This window comes from Rana temporaria, chromosome 13 (assembly GCF_905171775.1).
Source record: "Rana temporaria chromosome 13, aRanTem1.1, whole genome shotgun sequence".
NCBI lineage: Eukaryota > Metazoa > Chordata > Amphibia > Anura > Ranidae > Rana > Rana temporaria.
This window is the reverse complement of record NC_053501.1, coordinates 3,144,267-3,167,491: the sequence shown is the minus strand read 5'-3', so window position 1 is coordinate 3,167,491 and position 23,225 is coordinate 3,144,267. Positions and strand designations below refer to the sequence as shown.

Genomic DNA, 23,225 nt, shown 5'->3' with positions numbered 1-23,225 from the left:
CGGCGTCATTACATTTAAGATCCGACAGTGTAAGTGACTTACAGATGGCGGATCTTAAGTGTATCTATGCGAAAATGATTCTAAGAATCAGTCGCATAGATACACGGGCCAAAAAAGGGAGATACGATGGAGTATCCTGAGATACTCCATCGTAACTTCTATGAGAATATGGCCCTGAAAAGAAAAAAAAGTGGCCCTTTGATTGAAAAGTTTGGAGACCCCTGCTCTACAACAAGGAAGTTCATAAATTCCCATTCCAGTCCTGAGATTACTCAACATGAGAACCTCCGATAGGCCCTCAGCCAGAGGCAGGCACACCATCTGTGCAGACAAGGGCCCTCTGGGATTTAGGGGCCCAATTACATTAAATATGGGTCTGGCAGATGCTGGAACCCCTGAACACTGCTGACATCGAGGGCCACAGGGGTGCTTCATGATGTTCATGGTTTGTACTATACAGTTGGTCAGTGAGAAGCTCCTTCACTCTACGCCTGACCGGCACCGAGACATTCACAATGCTTCTCCCATTTTCGGCCATTAAGGCCGAAGGTGGAGGAAATGTTCCCATATTTAATCTTGCTTCCATGATATTCTAAACCAGGGGTCTCCAAACTTTCTAAACAAAGGGCCATTTTATTGTCCTTAAAGCGGTGGTTCACCCTGCTGAACAACATTTCAGCATACAATTCGGCATCGTAGCGCGAGCTACAGTATGCCGGTCTTACATTTTTTATCCCCGTACTCACTGTTTAATCGTACATAGACGATTCCGTCTGCCGCGGGGAATGGGCGTTCCTAGCAAGAGAGAGGGTGATTGACGGCCGACTCTGGCACGTCACGCTCCCCGAAGACAGCCGGAGTAGGTCTCGGCTCTTCACGGCGCCTGCGCACAGGCTATGCGCAGGCGCCGTGAAGAGCCAAGCCTATTTCGGCTATTTCCGGAGAAGCGTGGCGCGCCAGAGCCGGCCGTCAATCACTTTCCGTCTCCATAGGCACGCCCATTCCCCGCGGGCAGTCGGAATCGTCTAGGTAGGATTAAACAGTGAGTACGGGGATAAAAAATGTAAGACCGGCATACTGAAGCTCGCGCTACGATGCCGAATTTTATGCTAGAATAAAAAAAAAAAATTTTTTTTTTTAATAGGGTGAACCCCCGCTTTAAGACTTTTGTGGGGCCAGACTATGGCCATTGGGAGTAGAAAAGGTCTCGATGTCAATGGAAAAAAACAATGCCCCCTAGTTGGTGTCATTGGGAGGAATTGTGCCCCTCCGTTGGTGTCATTGGGAGGAATTGTTCTCTTTCATTGGGGTCAGTGAATTATGCCCCATTGTTGGTGTCAGTGAATGAAATAGTGCCCCAAGGGCCGGATAAAAGCAAGCAAAGGGCCACATCTGGCCCTCGGGCCGCAGTTTGGAGACCACTGTTCTAAACCATTAAGAAGAAGGAAGGACGTGGCAGAGTTACGTGTCACACCATAGAGACATCTCTTACCAGTGCTGGTGTGCATGCCCGGCTCCTGGATAATCTATCCCTTCATCTACGGGTCTAAGTCCCCACACACACTCCCTGAACCATGGGACAATCTTCATCATTCGTCACCCCAGTGATGTGCACCATCTAATGACTACCCCAGTACAGCCACCAGTGGCGGTTGGTGCTAAAAAATTTGGGGGGGGGGGGGGCAAACAAACAAAAAAAAACATCAGTTGCAGCCAGTGTGCCCATCAAATGCTGCCAGTGTGCCCCCCCCGCCATCTGCCCGGCACTTACCCTGTCTTGGTGGGGCAGCGGGTGATGGTGACGTGCGGGGTCCTTCATGCATCTCCTGCACTTCTCCTCCCGTCAGGCGTCCAATAGCGGCGCCTGCTGTTTCAGCCAATCGGGTGGCAGGTAACCAGACCCGAGCAATCTGATTGGCTGAGAGGCGGGTCAGTGTTAGTAAAGCGATTTATTCGATTTCCTAACACAACACTGAGTAATCGGCGAACGTACAGCAGTGCGCCCGCTGTTTACCCTTTTTGGAAGCTTATTGGAGCCCACGGCACTAATCAGGGACTTCCAAAGAAACCCCCGCCGCTGTAATTCATATGCCCGGCGCCCGACAAGGGGTTCGGACGCATGAATAGGGGGTGGCTGCGGCGACAATAGATAGATTCATGCAATGCATTAAAAAGGCGTACTTTTTGTATGGTCCCAGGATGCCCCGCACAGCCCGGGCCCTTCTGTGCTCCCTTCCCCCCTAACAGAGGGCAACTTGTCTGCAAATGTGGCCGATGTGTGAGAGAGCGGCTCCGTGGGGTTTCATGAACATGGAGCCATATGTATCCAAATATGGCCCCATTGCTCCCCCTTTCAGAGTACATCCCACTATATATTCCTGCAGGCAGGTCCTCTTTAAGGTTAGAATTTATCCGTTATGGAGTGGGGGGGGGGGGGGCAGTTATGTGAAAGGAGAGGGGTCAGTTCTATGGAGGGGTCAGTTCTGTGAAGGGGAGGGGTCAGTTCTGTGAAGAGGGAGGGGTCAGTTCTATGAAAGGGGAGGGGTCAGTTCTATGGAGTGGGAGGGGTCAGTTCTATGGAGGGGGAGGGGTCAGTTATATGGAAGGGGAGGGGTCAGTTATATGGAAGGAGAGGGGGCAGTTATATGGAAAGGGAGGGGTCAGTTATATGGAGGGGGAGGGGTCAGTTATATGGAAGGGGAGGGGTCAGTTATATGGAAGGAGAGGGGTCAGTTATATGGAAGGTAAGGGGTCAGTTCTATGGAAGGGGAGGGGTCAGTTCTATGGAAGGGGAGGGGTCAGTTCTATGGAAAGGGAGGGGTCAGTTCTATGGAAAGGGAGGGGTCAGTTCTATGGAAAGGGAGGGGTCAGTTCTATGGAAAGGGAGGGGTCAGTTCTATGGAAAGGGAGGGGTCAGTTCTATGGAAGGGGAGGGGTCAGTTGTATGAAAGGGGAGGGGTCAGTCTTATGGAGGGGGAGGGGTCAGTTCTATGAAGGGGAGGGGTCAGTTCTATGAAGGGGAGGGGTCAGTTCTATGAAGGGGAGGGGTCAGTTCTATGAATAAGGAGGTGTCAGTTCTGTGAAGGGGAGGGGTCAGTTCTGTGAAGAGGGAGAGGTCAGTTCTATGAAAGGGGAGGGGTCAGTTCTATGGAAGGGGAGGGGGTCTGTCTCATGGAGTGGGGAGGGGTCAGTTCTATGGAAGGGGAGGGGTCAGTTCTGTGAAGGGGAGTGGTCTGTCTCATGGAGTGGGAGGGGTTGGTTCTATGGAAGGGGAGGGGGTCAGTTTGGTGAAAGGGAGGGGTCAGTTCTGTGAGGGGGAGGGGTCAGTTCTGTGAGGGGGAGGGGTCAGTTCTATGAAGGGGAGTGGTCTGTCTCATGGAGTGGGAGGGGTTGGTTCTATGGAAGGGGAGGGGGTCTGTCTCATGGAGTAGGAGGGGTCAGTTCAGTTAAAGGGAGGGGCCAGTTCTATGGAGGGGGAGGGGCCAGTTCTATGGAGGGGGAGGGGTCAGTTTGGTGAAAGGGAGGGGTCAGTTTGGTGAAAGGGAGGGGTCAGTTCTGTGAGGGACCAGTTCTATGGAGGGGTCAGTTCTATGGAGGGGGAGGGGCCAGTTCTATGGAGGGGGAGGGGTCAGTTCTATGTCTTTGCTGGGAGTTCTTCTCACCGTTGTCTGATCTCTAAGCAGGATGAAGCCGGTGAATAGCAGTAATGACGTATCGTCAGACGCCTTAGACTTCGACAGAATGAAACAAGTGAGTGTGTCTGTCTCTTTAATAGTGCGGGGGAGGGGAATGCTTGTAACCCTTTGATGTCTGGATTGTCAGCTCTTTTGGCACTGAATGGAGGTTTTTGAACCAAAGATGTGGCATGCAGGACTTTACCAAAACGCATCGCACAGCGCCGTGGTGGTGAAAAGTCCCATAGGACATTTTTCCTGCGTTTTTACTGTCTGTGATGCTCTGAGGACATATGATTGGTTCTCCCTTCTCTCTTCTCTCCATTCACCAATCATCTTCTTCTTCCCCAGGAAATATTAGAGGAAGTCGTTAGAGAGTTACATAAAGTCAAAGAAGAGATCATCGATGGTAAGTCCCCGCTCTCCCCTCCTCTATTCACCTGAGAAATGATACATGGTGATCGATCGATTGAAGTAACATCTGAGCTGTGATCGGAGAAACAATTCGTTCAATAATAAAACAGAAAGGAGTGAAGGTTTATTGACGGCTGTCCCTTGTGTGTGGGACCTTTAGAGTGTCAGCTCCTGGGGGCAGAGACTGCTGTGCAGTATGTAGAGCGCTGTGTAATTTGTCAGCGGTAATTATAGAAACCCCATCCTCAGCCCTCAGGTACCCCATCCTCAGCCCTCAGGTACCCCATCCTCAGCCCTCAGGTACCCCATCCTCAGCCCTCAGGTACCCCATCCTCAGCTACTCCATCCTCAGCCCTCAGGTACCCCATCCTCAGCCCTCAGCTACTCCATCCTCAGCCCTCAGGTACCCCATCCTCAGCTACTCCATCCTCCGCCCTCAGGTACCCCATTCTCAGCCCTCAGGTACCCCATTCTCAGCCCTCAGGTACTCCATCCTCAGCTACTCCATCCTCAGCCCTCAGTTCCCCATCCTCAGGTATCCTTGTCCTCAGCCCTTAGGTACCCCCTCCTCAGCCCCCAGGTATCCCCTTCCTCAGCCCTCAGGTATCCTCGTCTGCTGCCCTGAGGTACCCCCAGCCTCAGGTGTCGCATCCTTAGGTATCCCCATCTGCCGCCCTCAGCTACTCCATCCTCAGGTGTCCTTGTCCTCAGCCCTCAGGTACCCCATCCTCAGTCCTCAAGTACCCCATCCTCAGCCCCCAGGTACCCCCATCTGCTGCCCTCAGGTACCCCCAGCCTCAGCCCTCAGGTGTCCCATCCGCAGGTATCCCCATCTGCTGCCCTCAGGTACCCTGTCCTCAGCCCTCAGATCCAAAATCCTCATGTGTCTGGTCCTCAGCCCTCATGTAGATGAGGTGCTCTGGAATTGACTCTTTCCATCAAGTTCAGAAACGCAAAGTAAGTGATGACCGTGTCTGTGTGTCCGGGACGGTGACTGTGTGTCGGTGACGGTGACAGTGTGTCCGGGATGATGACAGTGACTGTGTGTCGGGACAGTGATTGTGGGTCCGGGACGGTGACTGTGTGTCCGGGATGATGACAGTGGCTGTGTGTCGGGACAGTGATTGTGGGTCCGGGACGGTGACTGTGTGTCCGGGATGATGACAGTGGCTGTGTGTCGGGACAGTGATTGTGGGTCCGGGACGGTGACTGTGTGTCCGGGATGATGACAGTGGCTGTGTGTCGGGACAGTGATTGTGGGTCCGGGACGGTGACTGTGTGTCCGGGATGATGACAGTGGCTGTGTGTCGGGACAGTGATTGTGGGTCCGGGACGGTGACTGTGTGTCCGGGATGATGACAGTGGCTGTGTGTCGGGACAGTGATTGTGGGTCCGGGACGGTGACTGTGTGTCCGGGATGATGACAGTGGCTGTGTGTCGGGACAGTGATTGTGGGTCTGGGACGGTGACAGTGACTGTGTGTCGAGACGGAGACTGTGGGCCAGATTCAGATAGATCAGCGGATCTTTAGATCCGCCTAATCTATCTGATTTAAGATCCGCCGCCGCAAGTTTTAGAGGCAAGTGGGTAATTCACAAAACACAACCTCCAAACTTGCGGCAACGGATCGTAAATCCCCTGGCGGAATTCAAATTCCGTGGCTAGGGGGAGTGTAGTATTTAAATCAGGCACGTCCCCGCGCCGATTTAAATGCGCATGCGCCGTCCGCAAATTTTCCCGGCGTGCATTGCTCCCAATGACGTCGCTAGGACGTCATTGGTTTCGGCGTGAGCGTAACTAGCGTCCAGCGCTTTTGTGAATCGACGTACGCAAACGACGTAAAAAAAAAAAATTTACGCGGGAACGATGGCCATACTTAACATTGGCTGGGGTAAGTATACGCCGGGAAAACGCTTACGTAAATGACGTAAAGTGACTGCGTCGGGCCCGCGTATGTTCGTGAATTGGCGTATCTCGCTGATTTACATATCCTCGCCGTAAATCAGCGAGAATGCCCCCAGCGGACATTTTTAAATTGCAGTTACGATCCGACGGTGTAACACACTTACACCTGTCGGATCTTAGGCATATCTATGCGTAACTGATTCTATGAATCAGGCGCATTGATACGACCGACGCAACTCTGAGATACGACGGTGTATCAGGAGATACACCGTCGTATCTCTTTGAGAATCTGGCCCACTGTGTGTCCGGGACGGTGACGGTGACAGTGGGTCCGGGACGGTGACAGTGGGTCCGGGACGGTGACAGTGGGTCCGGGACGGTGATGGTGACAGTGGGTCCGGGACGGTGACAGTGGGTCCGGGACGGTGACAGTGGGTCCGGGACGGTGACGGTGTGTCAGGGATGGAGACTGTGTGTCCGGGACGGTGACGGTGACGGTGACTGTGTGTCTGGGACGGTGACAGTGGGTCCGGGACGGTGTCTCAGGGACGGTGTCATTGTCTGCGCTGGTGACGGTCTTTCTTTCCCTTCCAGCGATACGGCAGGAGCTGAGCCGGATCAGTACGACATAATGATGGCGGAGAAGGACGCGTTGTGGGAATGTACAGAGAAGTCGGAGAGCCTCCGCTGAGCCGAGTCTTGGATGGTCGAAGGACAGCACTTCCACTCTGACCCTTTAGCAGACACTTCGAAGCTTGCCGCCTTGGATTCGCTTATAAGTCTTACCATGAGAGAAAACCTTCAAACATTTTTTGATTTCCGCCTCCATCTGGCATCGCACACACACAGCGCCGGCAGCCTTTTTTTTGTATGATAGATTTGCTTATTTAATGTCTTCTTTTTTCATTTGGTAGAAGAAGAGAAGTGAGCCATTTGCTTTCTCTTAGGATGACTTCCCGGTAGCCTGCAGTGTTAGGACCCCCTTTTTATTTTATTTTTTATTTTTTGCCAACGGGAATTTTATTTCAGAATCACGAGAGAATCCGCCACGTTTCCGGAAATCGTATGGTGACAAAATAATAATAATAATAATATATATGAAAATAATAAAGGAGAGTTTCCACGTCATCACAATATTACAATGGTACATCAGTGCACCTCCGTAGCTGTATTCATATTGGTAATAAATTGTTTATTGTCCAAGCCGCTGGCATTCCTCCTTCCTTGTCCTGTGTGAGAAGGAGCCGATGGAAGCTGCACAAACTGCATACAGTACTAGCTCAAAGGCTCCATTCACGCTAATGCGTTTTTTGCATATTTCAGAAATGCAGGGATTTTTTTTAACATGGGTTCCTATGGAAGACGTTCACATCAATGCATTTTTGTGCCTCTGTGTTTTTGGAAAAAGGGCCGGGGACTTTTTCTCCCGCAAAATGAAGTGGGGGAAAAAAAATGTAATAGACTTCAACGGACCCGCATGCAAAACGCAAGTACTGTGGGCCAGATTCATAGACATTTCCGGCGGCGTAACGTATGTCCTTTATGTTACTCCGCCGCAAGTTTTCAGCGTAAGTGCTTGATTCACAAAGCACTTGCGTGTAAACTTGCGGCGGCATAGCGTAAAGCCGTCCGGCGCAAGCCCGCCTAATTCAAATGGGGCGGGGACCATTTAAATTAGGCGCATTCCCGCGCCGAACGTACTGCGCATGCTCCGTTTTGAAATTTCCCGCCGTGCTTTGCGCGAAATGAGGTCGCCGGACGTAATGTTTTGAATGGCGACGTGCGTAACGTACTTTCGTCTTCCGGGACGACTTCCGGGAGAAAAAAAAAATTAGAAATTCGACGCGGGAACGACGGCCATACTTTAACATGGGCTGTCTATTGTTACACCACCTAAATAGCAGCCGTAACTTTGCGACGCGAAAAGCCGACTAGCGACGACGTAAGAGAATGCGACGAACGCGCGTACCTTCGTGGATCGCCGTAAACAGCTAATTAGCATACCCGACGCGGAAAACAACACGATCTCCACCCAGCGGCCGCCGAAGTATTGCATCCTAAGATCCGAAGGCGTAGGAAGCTGTAAGCCTGTCGGATCTTAGCCAAATGCCGTCGTATCTTGTTTGTGAATTACAAATAAAGATACGACGCCGCAAATTTGAAAGTACGCCGGAGTATCAGCAGATACTCCGGTGTACTTTTTCTGTGAATCTGGCCCTTTGTTTTTACCATCATTTTGCCCCGACTTGCACCAATTTGTGTATTTTTTGAATTTTTTTATTACATTCCCTCTATTTAGCTGGTTGCTAAGGATCAGGCCGGGAAGCCGACCACCGCGTCCTTAGCAACGGATGAGTCATCAGCTGTCAGCAGGCATGTGATTGGATATCAGGCATCGTGCCCACCCACCCATTCACCAAAAAAGCAGTTAAATGTAAAAAAAAAAAATAGAGACAGTTTTTGGCAAGTCCTTTATTAAAAAAAATGTCTGTCTTCTCCCCGAGCCGTCTTCTTCCCTGCGGCCGGTAACACGCTAAAAACAAAAAAGGGCGCTCTTGTCCTGACGCTGCCTTCCTCCGTTGTCTGACATTTTGTATGTAGCCATGGGGCGTGGCCGTCACTCAGAGAGCCCGCCCCTTGTGATGTGAAGAAGGCAGGTCCAGGAGAAGACTGCAGTGTTTTTTAATAAAGGTCCTTGTTTTTTTTTTTTACATTTCACTGCCTTTTTGGTGAACGGGTATCATGTACATCGTACCCCTGCCCATTCACCCACCATGTTAAGGGCATGCGGTCTGGTATGGTTAAAGGGGGGGGGGGCACACGCTTGTCCCCTTCCTTTCTTGATCTGCCAGGCTGCATGCTCGGATAAGGGTCTGGTATGGATTTTTAGGGGCCCCCATGTCATTTTTTTTTTCAGTTTGGCATGGGGGTGTCCCCTCCAAATCCATACCAGATCGAAGGGTCTGGTATGGATGGGGGCGGACCCCATGCTGTTTTTTCAGGAATTGTTTTACCCAGCAATATTTTTTTTCTTTACATTCAGTTGTCAGTGGTGAAGCCTGCTGACAGCTGACTCATCCGTTGCTAAGGACGTGGCGGCTGGCTTCTTGACCCTTAGCAACCAGCTATATACAGTGAATGTAAAAAAAAGACGCAAATGGAGGTAAAAACGCAGTTACAAAAACGCAGAAAGCACAGCAAAAAGCACTGCAGAAACACTCAAAAGCAACATGCATAAATGTGAAGGGAGGAGAGGTAGTAAAAGTTGACATTCGATGTCCTTGAAGTAGTAGAAGTATCGGGGGGGAGGTTTCTCACATGGAGACAACATCACTGATATGCGGAGTGTGGGGGGACACCTGTGGGAATCTTGTACCTCTTGGGGTCCCCTCTGCTGAAATCAAACCTGCAATATAGGACAACATCCTTCTAGGAGATGGGGAGGGGCACTCTCCCCTCTTCCACCGGGGTCACTCCCTTTACATGGCCGTATATACTACACATGGGGTACCTCAGGATGGGCCAACCAATGACCCACAATACATTGCACATGCAAGGTACATTGTACTGAGGAAGGAGCAGCTGCATCACACTTTAATAATATTCTGAGGTAGAATGTGGTTATAGATTTTGATAGAAGAAACTTTAATTCCCTTCAGCCGGGGGGGGGGGGGGGACAGTAGAGCACATGTGCAGGGGTCATCACTGGCCGGATAAGGAGGGGGGCAGCAGAGCACATGTGCAGGAGTCATCACTGGCCGGATAAGAAGGGGGGCAGCAGAGCACATGTGCAGGAGCACAAGAGGCCGGGAATCCTCCACTAACCCTTATTATCGTAACCTAGAAGACCGCAGGATGCCGGGAGTCCTCCTCTAACCCTTATTACTGTAACCTAGAAGACTGCGGGATGTTGGGTGTCCTCCTCTAACCCTTATTATCGTCACCTAGAAGGGCGCGGGATGCCACCTCTATCACATAAATAAAGCCACGGCACAATTATAAATGTTGGTTTATCGTTTTGTTACAACAAGTTCACTTCACAACGAGATCCAGATGGAGTGAGAGATAATACCGCTCTAAAAACCGCTGATCCCTTGGCTTTGCTTCCGTCCCACTAAGCATCAAATGACTGAAACATGTCGGCCACTTTTTTCCTGTTGTCCACTACGTTTTGGCTGCATTGCTTTGGTTGTTTTTTGGATTTTATTTGTACAATAAAGGCATCGTTTTAAGGAGTGCGGCAGTCCAGGATCTTCTTCTATCCAGAGATCCAGACGGAGGAAGAAATCTGGAGATCGGTCATCAGACATTATCACTGAGAAGTATCAAAATGACCAGAAAAATACTCTTATTCTAAATCATTAGATTATAATCGAAGAATCAAAGTTCTAAGCGAGCCAACCATCATTGCAGAATGAAGATCCGGAGATGGCGGGATCGGCCGAAGCGCTTCGTGCAGAAAGAACATCAGCCGGCTCCATTCTTCTTCTGGGGACAACTCAGTTTTGAACGTCCTCAGATTTTCCTCAATGGTCTCTGTAGGGGTGCAGACTGGCGCTGATTGACTTTAGGCAGTCCCAGTGTGTTTGTTCGGGTGCCCCCCCCCCCCCCCCGTTGAGTGAGATTTCAGTACAGGAATAGTAAAGACAGGAATACCTTTTCCAGGCTCTGTGTATAAAGGGGTATGAATACTTTTTCCAGGCTCTGTGTATAAAGGGGTATGAATACTTTTTCCAGGCTCTGTGTATAAAGGGGTATGAATACTTTTTCCAGGCGCTGTCTATAGAGGGGTATGAATACTTTTTCCAGGCGCTGTCTATAGAGGGGTATGAATACTTTTTCCAGGCTCTGTGTATAGAGGGGTATGAATACTTTTTCCAGGCTCTGTGTATAGAGGGGTATGAATACTTTTTCCAGGCGCTGTGTATAGAGGGGTATGAATACTTTTTCCAGGCACTGTCTATAGAGGGGTATGAATACTTTTTCCAGGCTCTGTCTATAGAGGGGTATGAATACTTTTTCCAGGCGCTGTGTATAGAGGGGTATGAATACTTTTTCCAGGCGCTGTGTATAGAGGGGTATGAATACTTTTTCCAGGCACTGTGTATAGAGGGGTATGAATACTTTTTCCAGGCGCTGTATATAGAGGGGTATGAATACTTTTTCCAGGCTCTGTGTATAGAGGGGTATGAATACTTTTTCCAGGCTCTGTGTATAAATACTTTTTCCAGGCTCTGTCTATAGAGGGGTATGAATACTTTTTCCAGGCTCTGTGTATAGAGGGGTATAAATACTTTTTCCAGGCTCTGTCTATAGAGGGGTATGAATACTTTTTCCAGGCTCTGTGTATAGAGGGGTATGAATACTTTTTCCAGGCTCTGTGTATAGAGGGGTATGAATACTTTTTCCAGGCTCTGTGTATAGAGGGGTATGAATACTTTTTCCAGGCGCTGTGTATAGAGGGGTATGACTACTTTTTCCAGGCGCTGTCTATAGAGGGGTGTGAATACTTTTTCCAGGCTCTGTGTATAGAGGGGTATGAATACTTTTTCCAGGCGCTGTGTATAGAGGGGGTATGAATACTTTTTCCAGGCGCTGTCTATAGAGGGGTGTGAATACTTTTTCCAGGCTCTGTGTATAGAGGGGTATGAATACTTTTTCCAGGCGCTGTGTATAGAGGGGGTATGAATACTTTTTCCAGGCTCTGTGTATAGAGGGGTATGAATACTTTTTCCAGGCGCTGTGTATAGAGGGGTATGAATACTTTTTTCAGGCTCTGTGTATAGAGGGGTATGAATACTTTTTCCAGGCTCTGTGTATAGAGGGGTATGAATACTTTTTCCAGGCGCTGTGTATAGAGGGGTATGAATACTTTTTCCAGGCTCTGTGTATAGAGGGGTATGAATACTTTTTCCAGGCTCTGTGTATAGAGGGGTATGAATACTTTTTCCAGGCGCTGTGTATAGAGGGGGTATGAATACTTTTTCCAGGCTCTGTGTATAGAGGGGTATGAATACTTTTTCCAGGCGCTGTGTATAGAGGGGTATGAATACTTTTTCCAGGCTCTGTGTATAGAGGGGTATGAATACTTTTTCCAGGCTCTGTGTATAGAGGGGTATGAAAACTTTTTCCAGGCTCTGTGTATAGAGGGGTATGAATACTTTTTCCAGGCTCTGTGTATAGAGGGGTATGAATACTTTTTCCAGGCTCTGTGTATAGAGGGGTATGAATACTTTTTCCAGGCTCTGTGTATAGAGGGGTATGAATACTTTTTCCAGGAGCTGTGTATAGAGGGGTAGGAATACTTTTTCCAGGAGCTGTGTATAGAGGGGTATGAATACTTTTTCCAGGCGCTGTGTATAGAGGGGTATGAATACTTTTTCCAGGTGCTGTGTATAGAGGGGTATGAATACTTTTTCCAGGCGCTGTGTATAGAGGGGTATGAATACTTTTTCCAGGCGCTGTATATAAAGGGGTATGAATACTTTTTCCAGGCTCTGTGTATAGAGGGGTATGAATACTTTTTCCAGGCTCTGTGTATAGAGGGGTATGAATACTTTTTCCAGGCGCTGTGTATAGAGGGGTATGAATACTTTTTCAAGGCGCTGTCTATAGAGGGGTATGAATACTTTTTCCAGGCTCTGTGTATAAAGGGGTATGAATACTTTTTCCAGGCGCTGTCTATAGAGGGGTGTGAATACTTTTTCCAGGCTCTGTGTATAGAGGGGTATGAATACTTTTTCCAGGCGCTGTGTATAGAGGGGTATGAAAACTTTTTCCAGGCTCTGTGTATAGAGGGGGTATGAATACTTTTTCCAGGCTCTGTGTATAGAGGGGTATGAATACTTTTTCCAGGCGCTGTCTATAGAGGGGTATGAATACTTTTTCCAGGTGCTGTCTATAGAGGGGTATGAATACTTTTTCCAGGCGCTGTCTATAGAGGGGTATGAATACTTTTTCCAGGTGCTGTGTATAGAGGGGTGTGAATACTTTTTCCAGGCGCTGTCCATAGAGGGGTATGAATACTTTTTCCAGGCGCTGTGTATAGAGGGGTGTGAATACTTTTTCCAGGCGCTGTCCATAGAGGGGTATGAATACTTTTTCCAGGCTCTGTGTATAGAGGGGGTATGAATACTTTTTCCAGGCTCTGTGTATAGAGGGGTATGAATACTTTTTCCAGGTGCTGTGTATAGAGGGGTGTGAATACTTTTTCCAGGCGCTGTCTATAGAGGGGTATGAATACTTTTTCCAGGTGCTGTGTATAGAGGGGGTATGAATACTTTTTCCAGGCGCTGTGTATAGAGGGGTATGAATACTTTTTCCAGGTCCATGTATACCCCACCTTTTTAACGAAACACCCATCAATGCAGCCTCACCAGCGCCCATCCTGGAATGTTTGCTTCATGCATTGGGGAGTCGGGACACACCCTCCGCCGCGCCTCGGACCCTCCGTGTGAATGAAGCTCCGCCCTCCCGCTGATGCTGAGATTTAGTCACTTTGTACAGAGAGAAGGGACAGCAGTGGGCGGCACCCGAGTTTCCCAAGTGGTGGCCCCGCCCCTTATGCCAGGATTTTAGTTGTAGGGAGGATTTCCACTTTAATGGGTCGGGTGGCGCTGTGTACATCCGCCCGCGATGGCGGACGCCCGCCTTCATTTTCCAGGTATTGAAGCGCAGTGTAAATATTATTCCTATTCCCCATTGTTCTCTGACGGGACAAAGAACCCAGACGTGTCCATTGTGCTGCTCTCTGCGGGACACGCCTTCTCCTCTGCCGGACACGCCTTCTCCTCTGCCGGACACGCCTTCTCCTCTGCCGGACACGCCTTCTCCTCTGCGGGACACGCCTTCTCCTCTGCGGGACACGCCTTCTCCTCGGGTTGGTGGACTCCGCGGCTCTCGGGTATGTCCCCCGTACTCTCTGTGATCACAGGGTGAGCATGAAACTTCGTACCGGATGCAGTTTCGTGTTTGTTGGCTGACGATTCTTTGCCGTTTGTATGCAAGACAAGTTCGCGGCCGGCGACCTTCGCACAAAAGTCCTACGCTTTGTCTGCAGAAAATCCAATCGCGCGTACCGGGTTTTATTGCCTCGTGTTTCCAACATTGGATTTGGGTGAATTTCCGACTCTTAGATCCGCCCACAACACGTTTCCTGACGGACAATCGCCGGGTAAAATCATACCAAGTTCAGGAGTTTGCGTTCAGCTTGAATCCAGGAGGTTTTAACCTCCCATCCGGCCAGACAGGAGTGATGGTGATGCCGGTAGATGTACCCGTACGTCCTCTCTCAGTTGCCACGCTTGCGCAATCTCTAGAGCACTCAGCAGCGCGATCTGTGACGGACATCACAGATCGGGGGAAAGGGCCGCTGTGATTGGTCCTGTACCATGTGATCGCTGTGACCAATTGCAGTGGTCACACTAGTAAACAAAGAACGCATTCAATCATGAATGCAGACCATGTTACTACTGTGATTGGTGACAGCAATCACATGGTACCGGCTAGGGGTGCAACGGATCAAAAAACTCACGGTTCGGATCGTTCCTCGGATCAGGAGTCACGGATCGGATCATTTTTCAGATCGGCAAAAAAAAAAAATCTCCCCCACTGTAATATCCACATGTCCCCCCCCCCCCCACCAACTATAGTACCCCCTCAGTGCAGACACCCCCCCTCCTCTCAGTACAGTGACCCCCCCCTCCTCACAGTGATCCCCCTCCGTAGAAGTGATCCCCCCTCAGTAGTGACCCCCCCTCCTCAGTACAGTGACCCCTCCTCAGTACAGTGACCCCTCAGTACAGTGACCCCCCCTCAGTAGTGACCCCCCCTCCTCAGTACAGTGACCCCTCCTCAGTACAGTGACCCCTCAGTACAGTGACCCCTCCTCAGTACAGTGACCCCCCCTCAGTACAGTGACCCCCCCTCCTCAGTACAGTGACCCCTCCTCAGTACAGTGACCCCCCCTCCTCAGTACAGTGACCCCTCCTCAGTACAGTGACCCCCCCTCCTCAGTACAGTGACCCCTCAGTACAGTGACCCCCCCTCAGTACAGTGACCCCTCCTCAGTACAGTGACCCCCCCTCCTCAGTACAGTGACCCCTCCTCAGTACAGTGACCCCCCCTCAGTACAGTGACCCCTCCTCAGTACAGTGACCCCCCCTCAGTACAGTGACCCCCCCTCCTCAGTACAGTGACCCCTCCTCAGTACAGTGACCCCCCCTCAGTACAGTGACCCCTCCTCAGTACAGTGACCCCCCCTCAGTACAGTGACCCCCCCTCAGCTAGTACCGACAGGCACTCCCCGAGCGGTGTGTCCGAGTGCGGGCTCCTCCTCTGTGGGTGTAAACAGAGGAGGGCCGCCGCCGGGTGTACCAAGATGGCCGCGGCTCTGGAGCTAGGCCGAAGCCGCGGCCTTTCCTAATGTTAGGGCGGCGGCGGCTCCGGAGCTAGGCCGAAGCCGCGGCCTTTCCTAATGTTACGGCGGCGGCGGCTCCGGAGCTAGGCCGAAGCCGCGGCCTTTCCTAATGTTACGGCGGCGGCGGCTCCGGAGCTAGGCCGAAGCCGCGGCCTTTCCTAGCGTTATGGTCGCGGCTCCGGAGGTAGGCCGAAGCCGCGGCCATAACATTAGGAAAGGCTGCGGCTTCGGCCTAGCTCCGGAGCCGCCGCCGTAACATTAGGAAAGGCCGCGGCTTCGGCCTAGCTCCGGAGCCGTGGCAATCCGCGGATCACAGTGTGATCCGATCCGAAGGGGGTGACCCGTTCGGATCACGGATCAACTGTGATCCGTTGCACCCCTAGTACCGGCCCAGTGAATTTGGCCCTGTACCATATGATGCTGTAACCAATCACAGTAGTAAGCCAGACTGTTGTATGAATGACACACCAGTCACCGTGTCCCTGATCACCACATCAGTGTATCCAGAAACAGATTTCCCGATTGCCGCTACACCGCTTTTCTGGTCACCACCACTCTAGCCCCAGTGTCACCAGACCAGTGTAAGCCAGCAAAAGTGTTATTGATTGCCGCCACACCAGTCCCAATGCCACCCAAATAGTGAAGCCGGCAACAGTGTTCCTGATCTCCGCCACACCAGTGTTGGCTCCGCCCGCCGCCTGTTCAGACCCCGGCCTGTTTAACCACTTGCCGACCTCCTCATGTAGATATACGTCAGCAGAATGGCACAGACAGGCACATCAACGTACCTGTACGTCCTCTGCTTGACGTGGGTAGGGGGTCCGATCGGGACCCCCCCGCTACATGCGGCGGTCGGTAAGCCTCGGGGAGCAATCCGGGACGACGGCGCGGCTATTCTTTTCTAGCCGCTCCGTCGCGATCGCTCCCCGGAGCTGAAGAACGGGGAGAGCCGTATGTAAACACAGCTTCCCCGTGGCGGCTGCATCGATCGAGTGATCCCTTTTATAAGGGAGACTCGATCGATGATGTCATTCCTACAGCCACACCCCCCTACACTAGTAAACACACACCAAGTGAACACTAAATGTTACAGCGCCCCCTGTGGTTAACTCCCAAACTGCAACTGTCATTTTCACAATAAACAATGCAATTTAAATGCATTTTTTGCTGTGAAAATGACAATGGTCCCAAAAATGTGTCAAAATTGTCCGAAGTGTCCGCCATAATGTCGCAGTCACGAAAAAAATCGCTGATCGCCGCCATTAGTAGTAAAAAAAAATAAAAATGCAATAAAACTATCCCCTATTTTGTAAACACTATAAATTTTGCGCAAACCAACCGATAAACGCCTCAACCTTCGCAACATCTCCAAAATACGCCCCTTTCTAACCAATGACACCACAAAGCTCTTAATCCACTCCCTGGTCATCTCTCGCCTTGATTACTGCAATTCCCTTCTCATTGGCTTACCTCTGCATACTCTATCCCCCTTTCAGTCCATCATGAATGCTGCTGCCAGACTCATCCACCTTACCAAACGCTCTGTCTCTGCTTCCCCTCTCTGTCAATCCCTCCATTGGCTTCCACTCACCCAAAGAATTAAATTCAAACTACTAACTACTACCTACAAAGCCATCCACAACTCTGCCCCCAGCTACATCACTGACCTAGTCTCTAAATACCAACCTAATCGTTCTCTTCGCTCTTCTCAAGACCTCCTACTCTCTAGCTCTCTCATCACCTGCTCCCATGCTCGTCTCCAGGACTTCTCCAGAGCCTCTCCAAGCCTATGGAACTCCTTACCCCAATCTATCCGCCTATCTCCTTCTCTATTAGCTTTTAGAGGATCCCTGAAAACCCTCCTCTTCAGAGAAGCCTATCCTACCCACACCTAACAACTGTATTTGCATTTGAGTCCATCTGATCATCCCCCACAGCTACTACCCATTGTTCCACTTGACCCTCCCTTCTAGATTGTAAGCTCTAACGAGCAGGGCCCTCTGATCCCTCCTGTATTGAATTGTATTGTGACTGTACTGTCTTCCCTGATGTAAAGCGCTGCGCAAACTGTTGGCGCTTTATAAATCCTGTATAATAATAATAATAATAATAATAATAAACAATTATTGCGATTTTTTTTACCAAAAATATGTAGAAGAATACGTATCGGCCTAAACTGAGGGAAATTTTTTTTATTATATATGTTTTTGGGGGATATTTATTATAGCAAAAAGTAAAAAATATTGCATTTTTTTCAAAATTGTTGCTCTATTTTTGTTTATAGCGCAAAAAATAAAAACCGCAGAGGTGATCAAATACCACCAAAAGAAAGCTCTATTTGTAGGGAAAAAAGAACGCCAATTTTGTTTGGGAGCCACTTCGCACGACCGCGCAATTGTCTGTTAAAGCGACGCAGTCCCGAACTGTAAAAACCCCTTGGGTCTTTAGGCAGCATATTGGTCCGGGGCTTAAGTGGTTAAGCACTTGCCACCCCGGCCATTGTAAAATGACGGCCACAAGGTGGCTCTACAATGCCGGGAGGCCATCTATTGACGTAATCTGCTCCACCCGGCCACTGGGGGGCGCGCGGGCGATGTCCGCCAGGTACCCGCGTTTGGCAGTTACAGAGACAAGAGTCAGGTCACCTGGTCAGGTGACAAGTGCACCCCGTTGGGGTCAGGGATGCACCACAGGGTAGTGAACCCTATGGCCGACTGCTGCGATTAGAGAGGAAGCGTGAGCCCAAGATTCCCCAGGGCGCGGAGTCTAATGCCGCGTACACACGGTCGTTTTTTGTCTTGTAAAAAAACTTTTTTTCTCATGAAAAAAAACCCAACGTTTTTCAAACTTCATTTTAAAAAACGACGTCGCCTACACACCATCGTTTTTTTCAAAATGCTCTAGCAAAGCGCGGTTACGTTCAGCACGTACGGCGGCACTCTGTTCCATTCAAGCTCGCGTCATAACTTGCTTCTGAGCATGCGCAGGTTTAAAAACGTCATTTTAAACGTGTTTTTAGCCTACACACGGTCATTTTTTATGACACAAAAAACGTCGTTTTGAAAAACGACATAAAAAATTGAAGCATGCTCGAATTTTTTTTTTTGTCGTTTTTCAGAAGACATAAAACGACGGTTTCCCCACACACACGGTCATTTTAAATGACGTTTTTAAAAATGACTTTTTTTTCATCACAAAAAACGACCGTGTGTACGCGGCATTAAGACCCAGCTTTGTGTTCACCAGAGCCTCTAGTGGCGAGGATGGCCTTCGCCACAGCTGGACGCAGGTCGCGACCCCTGGGATCCCCTAGGTCACGCTCCTTACCTGTAAAATCCTTTTCTTGCTCATACATCACGGGACACAGATCCTAAATTACTTAATGGGAAGTCCCATAGCAATGCTAGAATTTGATTGGAGGGAGACACAGATCACAATAAGACCGCCATCGAGCCAGAGGATCTATACTGCTGCCTGCAGCACACCACGCCCGAAGGCGGCATCCTCGTACCCTCTAACATCTACCTGGTAGAATTTAGTAAATGTATGGACCGAAGACCAAGTAGCAGCCTTTCAGATCTGAGCCATGGAGGCCTGGTGATGCACTGCCCATGAAGCACCAACTGCTCTAGTCGAGTGCGCTTTTACCTGAAAAGGAGGAATCTTCCCTTCTAAACCATAGGCCTGAATAACGACTTGTCGAATCCACCTAGCAATAGTGTATTTTGACGCTGCCTGGACCCTTCTTTGGGCCTTGTGGCAGAATAAATAGACAATCCGTAGCTTGCAGATAAACCTTTACCGCTCTAACCTTAGACTCTCTTCCTCCGCAGACTGCGGATCTGGAAAAAAAGACGTTAGGACTATATCCTGATTCAGATGAAAACCTTAAACCACCTTAGGTAAGAAAGTTGGGTGAGGACGCAGCACCACCCTGTCTTCATGAATAATCATATACTGTTCTTTACACGAAAGAGCCACCAATTCCGATACCCTCCTTGCTGAGACATGGATGGAGACATAAATGAAGGGAGGGATGGAGACATTGATGGATGGAGACATAAATGGAGGGAGGGATGGAGACATTGATGGATGGAGACAGGGATGGATGGATTTAGGAAGGAATGGAGACATGGATGGAGCGAGGGATGGAGACATGGATGGAAGGATACATAGATGAAGGGAGGGATGGAGACATGGATGGAGGGAGGGATGGAGACATGGAGGGAGGGATGGAAGGAGGGGTGGAGACATGGATTGAGGGAGGGATGGAGACATGGAGGGAGGGATGGAGACATGGAGGGAGGGATGGAGACATGGAGGGAGGGATGGATGGAAGGAGGGGTGGAGACATGGATGGAGGGAGGGATGGAGACATGGAAGGAGGGAGGGAGGGATGGATGGAGACATGGAGGGAGGGATGGAGACATGGAGGGAGGGATGGATGGAAGGAGGGGTGGAGACATGGATGGAGGGAGGGATGGAGACATGGAGGGAGGGAGGGATGGAGACATGGAGGGAGGGATGAAGACATGGAGGGAGGGATGGAGACATGGATGGAGGGAGGGATGGAGACATGGATGGAGGGAGGGATGGAGACATGGATGAAGGGAGGGATGGAGACATGGATGAAGTGAGGGATGGAGACATGGATGAAGGGAGGGATGGAGACATGGATGAAGGGAGGGATGGAGACAAAGATGGAGGGAGGGATGGAGACATGGATGAAGGGAGGGATGGAGACATGGATGAAGGGAGGGATGGAGACAAAGATGGAGGGAGGGATGGAGACATAGATGGAGGGAGGGATGGAGACATGGAGGGAGGGAGGGAGGGATGGAGACATAGATGGAGGGAGGGATGGAGACATGGATGGATGGAGACATGGATGGAGGGAGGGATGGAGACATGGATGGAGGGATGGAGACATGGATGGATGGAAGGAGGGGTGGAGACATGGATGAAGGGAGGGATGGAGACATGGATGGAAGGAGGGATGGAGACATGGATGGAGGGAGGGATGGAGACATGGAGGGAGGGATGGAGGGAAGGATTGATGGAGGGGTGGAGACATGGATGGATGGAAGGGATGGAGACATGGAGGGAGGGAGGGATGGAGACATGGAGGGAAGGATTGATGGAGGGGTGGAGACATGGATGGATGGAAGGGATGGAGACATGGAGGGAGGGAGGGATGGAGACATGGAGGGAGGGATGGAGACATGGAAGGAGGGAGGGATGGAGACATGGAGGGAGGGATGGAGACATGGATGGATGGAAGGAGGGGTGGAGACATGGATGGATGAAGGGAGGGATGGAGACATGGATGGAAGGAGGGGTGGAGACATGGATGGATGGAAGGGATGGAGACATGGATGGAAACAGGGATGGAGACATGGATGGAGACATGGAGGGAGGGATAGATGGAGACATAGAAGGAGGGAGGGATGGAGACATGGATGGAAGGAGGGGTGGAGACATGGATGGATGGAAGGGATGGAGACATGGAGGGAGGGATGGAGACATGGATGGATGGAAGGAGGGGTGGAGACATGGAGGGAGGGAGGGAGGGATGGATGAAAGGAGGGGTGGAGACATGGATGAAGGGTGGGATGGAGACATGGATGGAGAGAGGGATGGATGGAGACAGGGACGGATGTCACACTGGCAGAGTGAATATTTGTACAATTCTTGGAAATTCTTCGTCCATTGGATGATGAATTTTTGAGGGAATGGACCAGAAAATGTTTCTGTGACGCTCCTTCACACTTCCTCTTTGCTGCAATCCAGAACCATCGCGGACCTGACACCCCCCCCAGAATATGAAACCATTTCTGAAACAAACATTTCTAACAGAATTCAATGATGATATCATCAAAAGGAAATGTGAAATAGAAACAAAAAGATTGTTTTCCTTCAGAGCCCCGCCCACTAGTCTGAGCAATCACCTGACACAGAAAGTAGGAGGAGTTATAAGAGGGAAGACATGACTTACAACCCCCCAAACATCACATAGTTTTAAAGTAAAGGCTCTAAAATAAATTGGTGGGGTTTGTAATTATTTATGGCACGTGGTATTCGCACAGCAGTTTTTCACACGCATTTTTTTTATTTTAATACAAAATAACACAATTGTTTTTGGTAAAACATAAAAGATGATGTTGCGCCAAGTGAATAAATACCCAACATGTCACACTGAAATTGCCCACACTCGTACAGCGGCAACAAACGTAAATGTTACCATCCGTAGGAGATGCTTTAACCACTTCCCGACCGCCGCATGTATATGTACGTCGGCAGAATGGCACGTACAGGCAGATGGGCGTACAGGTACGTCCTTGCCTTTCCGCAGGTCGGGGGTCCGATCGGGACCCCCCCCCCGCCACACGCGGCGGTCGGATTCCAGCGGGGAGCGATCCGGGACGAGGGCGTCGCGATCGCTCCCCGGAGCTGAAGAACGGGGAGAGTCGTATATAAACATGGCTTCCCCGTGCTTCACTGTGGCGGCGCATCGATCGAGTGATCCCTTATATAAGGGAGACTCGACGTCAGTCCTACAGCCACACCCCCCTACAGTTGTAAACACACACTAGGTGAACCCTAACTCCTACAGCGCCCCTTGTGGTTAACTCCCAAACTGCAACTGTCATTTTTACAATAAACAATGCAATTTAAATGCATTTTTTGCTGTGAAAATGACAATGGTCCCAAAAATGTGTCAAAATTGTCCGAAGTGTCCGCCGTAATGTCGCAGTCAAGAAAAAAATCGCTGATCGCCGCCATTAGTAGTAAAAAAAAAAAAAAAAAACTATCCCATATTTTGTAAACGCTATAAATTTTGCGCAAACCAATCGATAAACGCTTATTGCGATTTTTTTTACCAAAAATAGGTAGAAGAATACGTATCGCCCTAAACTGAGGAAATTTTTTTTTTTTATATATGTTTTTGGGGGATATTTATTATAGCAAAAAGTAAAAAATATTACATTTTTTTCAAAATTGTCGCTCTATTTTTGTTTATAGTGCAAAAAATAAAAACCGCAGAGGTGATCAAATACCACCAAAAGAAAGCTCTATTTGTGGGAAAAAAAGGACGCCAATTTTGTTTGGGAGCCACGTCGCACGACCACGCAATTGTCTGTTAAAGCGACGCAGTGCCGAATTGTAAAAACGCTTTTGGGCATTTAGCAGCATATTGGTCCGGGGCTTAAGTGGTTAAAAGCTTTTCCAGGTCACCACATTATATGTGTAGCAGCCTGCTACTTTCTAGCCCGCGCTGCTTTCAATTCAGAGGCTAGTCTGATGCCGCGTACACACGATCATTTTTCGGGTTGTAAAAAAAAAAACGTATTTTTTTTCAACTTCATCATTAAAACGGCGTTGCCTACACGCGATCGTTTAACAAAAATGCTCTAGCAAAGCGCGGTGACGTACAACACGTACAACGGCACTATAAAGGGGAAGTTCCATGCGGATGACGCCACCCTTGGGGCTGCTTTAGCCGATTGCGTGTTAGTAAAAGACGATTCGCGCTTTTCTGTCTGTTACAGCGTGATGAATGTGCTTACTCCATTACGAACGCTAGTTTTACCAGAACGAGCGCTCCCGTCTCATAACTTGCTTCTGAGCATGCACGGGTTTTTCACGTCGTTAAAGCCCACACACGATAATTTTTTACAACCCGAAAAACGACAACGTTTAAAACGTCGTGAAAAAATAGAGAATTTTCGAAAAAAAAAAAAATTGGCCGTTTTTCAGAACCCGAAAAATGCTCTGAAGCCCACACACCATCATTTTAAATTACATTTTTTTTA

The 23,225-nt window shown here is 49.7% G+C and overlaps 1 protein-coding gene across 16 annotated transcripts in view; it reads left to right on the top strand.

Annotated features, from left to right (window-relative positions):
• The window catches only part of EVL (Enah/Vasp-like), a 125,861-nt gene extending 118,663 nt beyond the window's left edge, over window positions 1-7,198 (top strand). For 10 of the 16 annotated variants that reach the window (XM_040333008.1, XM_040333006.1, XM_040332999.1 and 7 more), the window contains 3 exons: window positions 3,681-3,750; window positions 4,026-4,083; window positions 6,588-7,198. In XM_040333008.1, coding sequence (XP_040188942.1) covers window positions 3,681-3,750; window positions 4,026-4,083; window positions 6,588-6,625 — 166 coding nt within the window. In that variant the 3' untranslated portion in view covers window positions 6,626-7,198. The remainder of the gene's footprint in view (window positions 1-3,680; window positions 3,751-4,025; window positions 4,084-6,587) is intronic. The other 6 variants (XM_040333000.1, XM_040333012.1, XM_040333007.1 and 3 more) reach the window with 1 other exon arrangement.
• The last annotated feature ends 16,027 nt before the right edge of the window (window positions 7,199-23,225 follow it).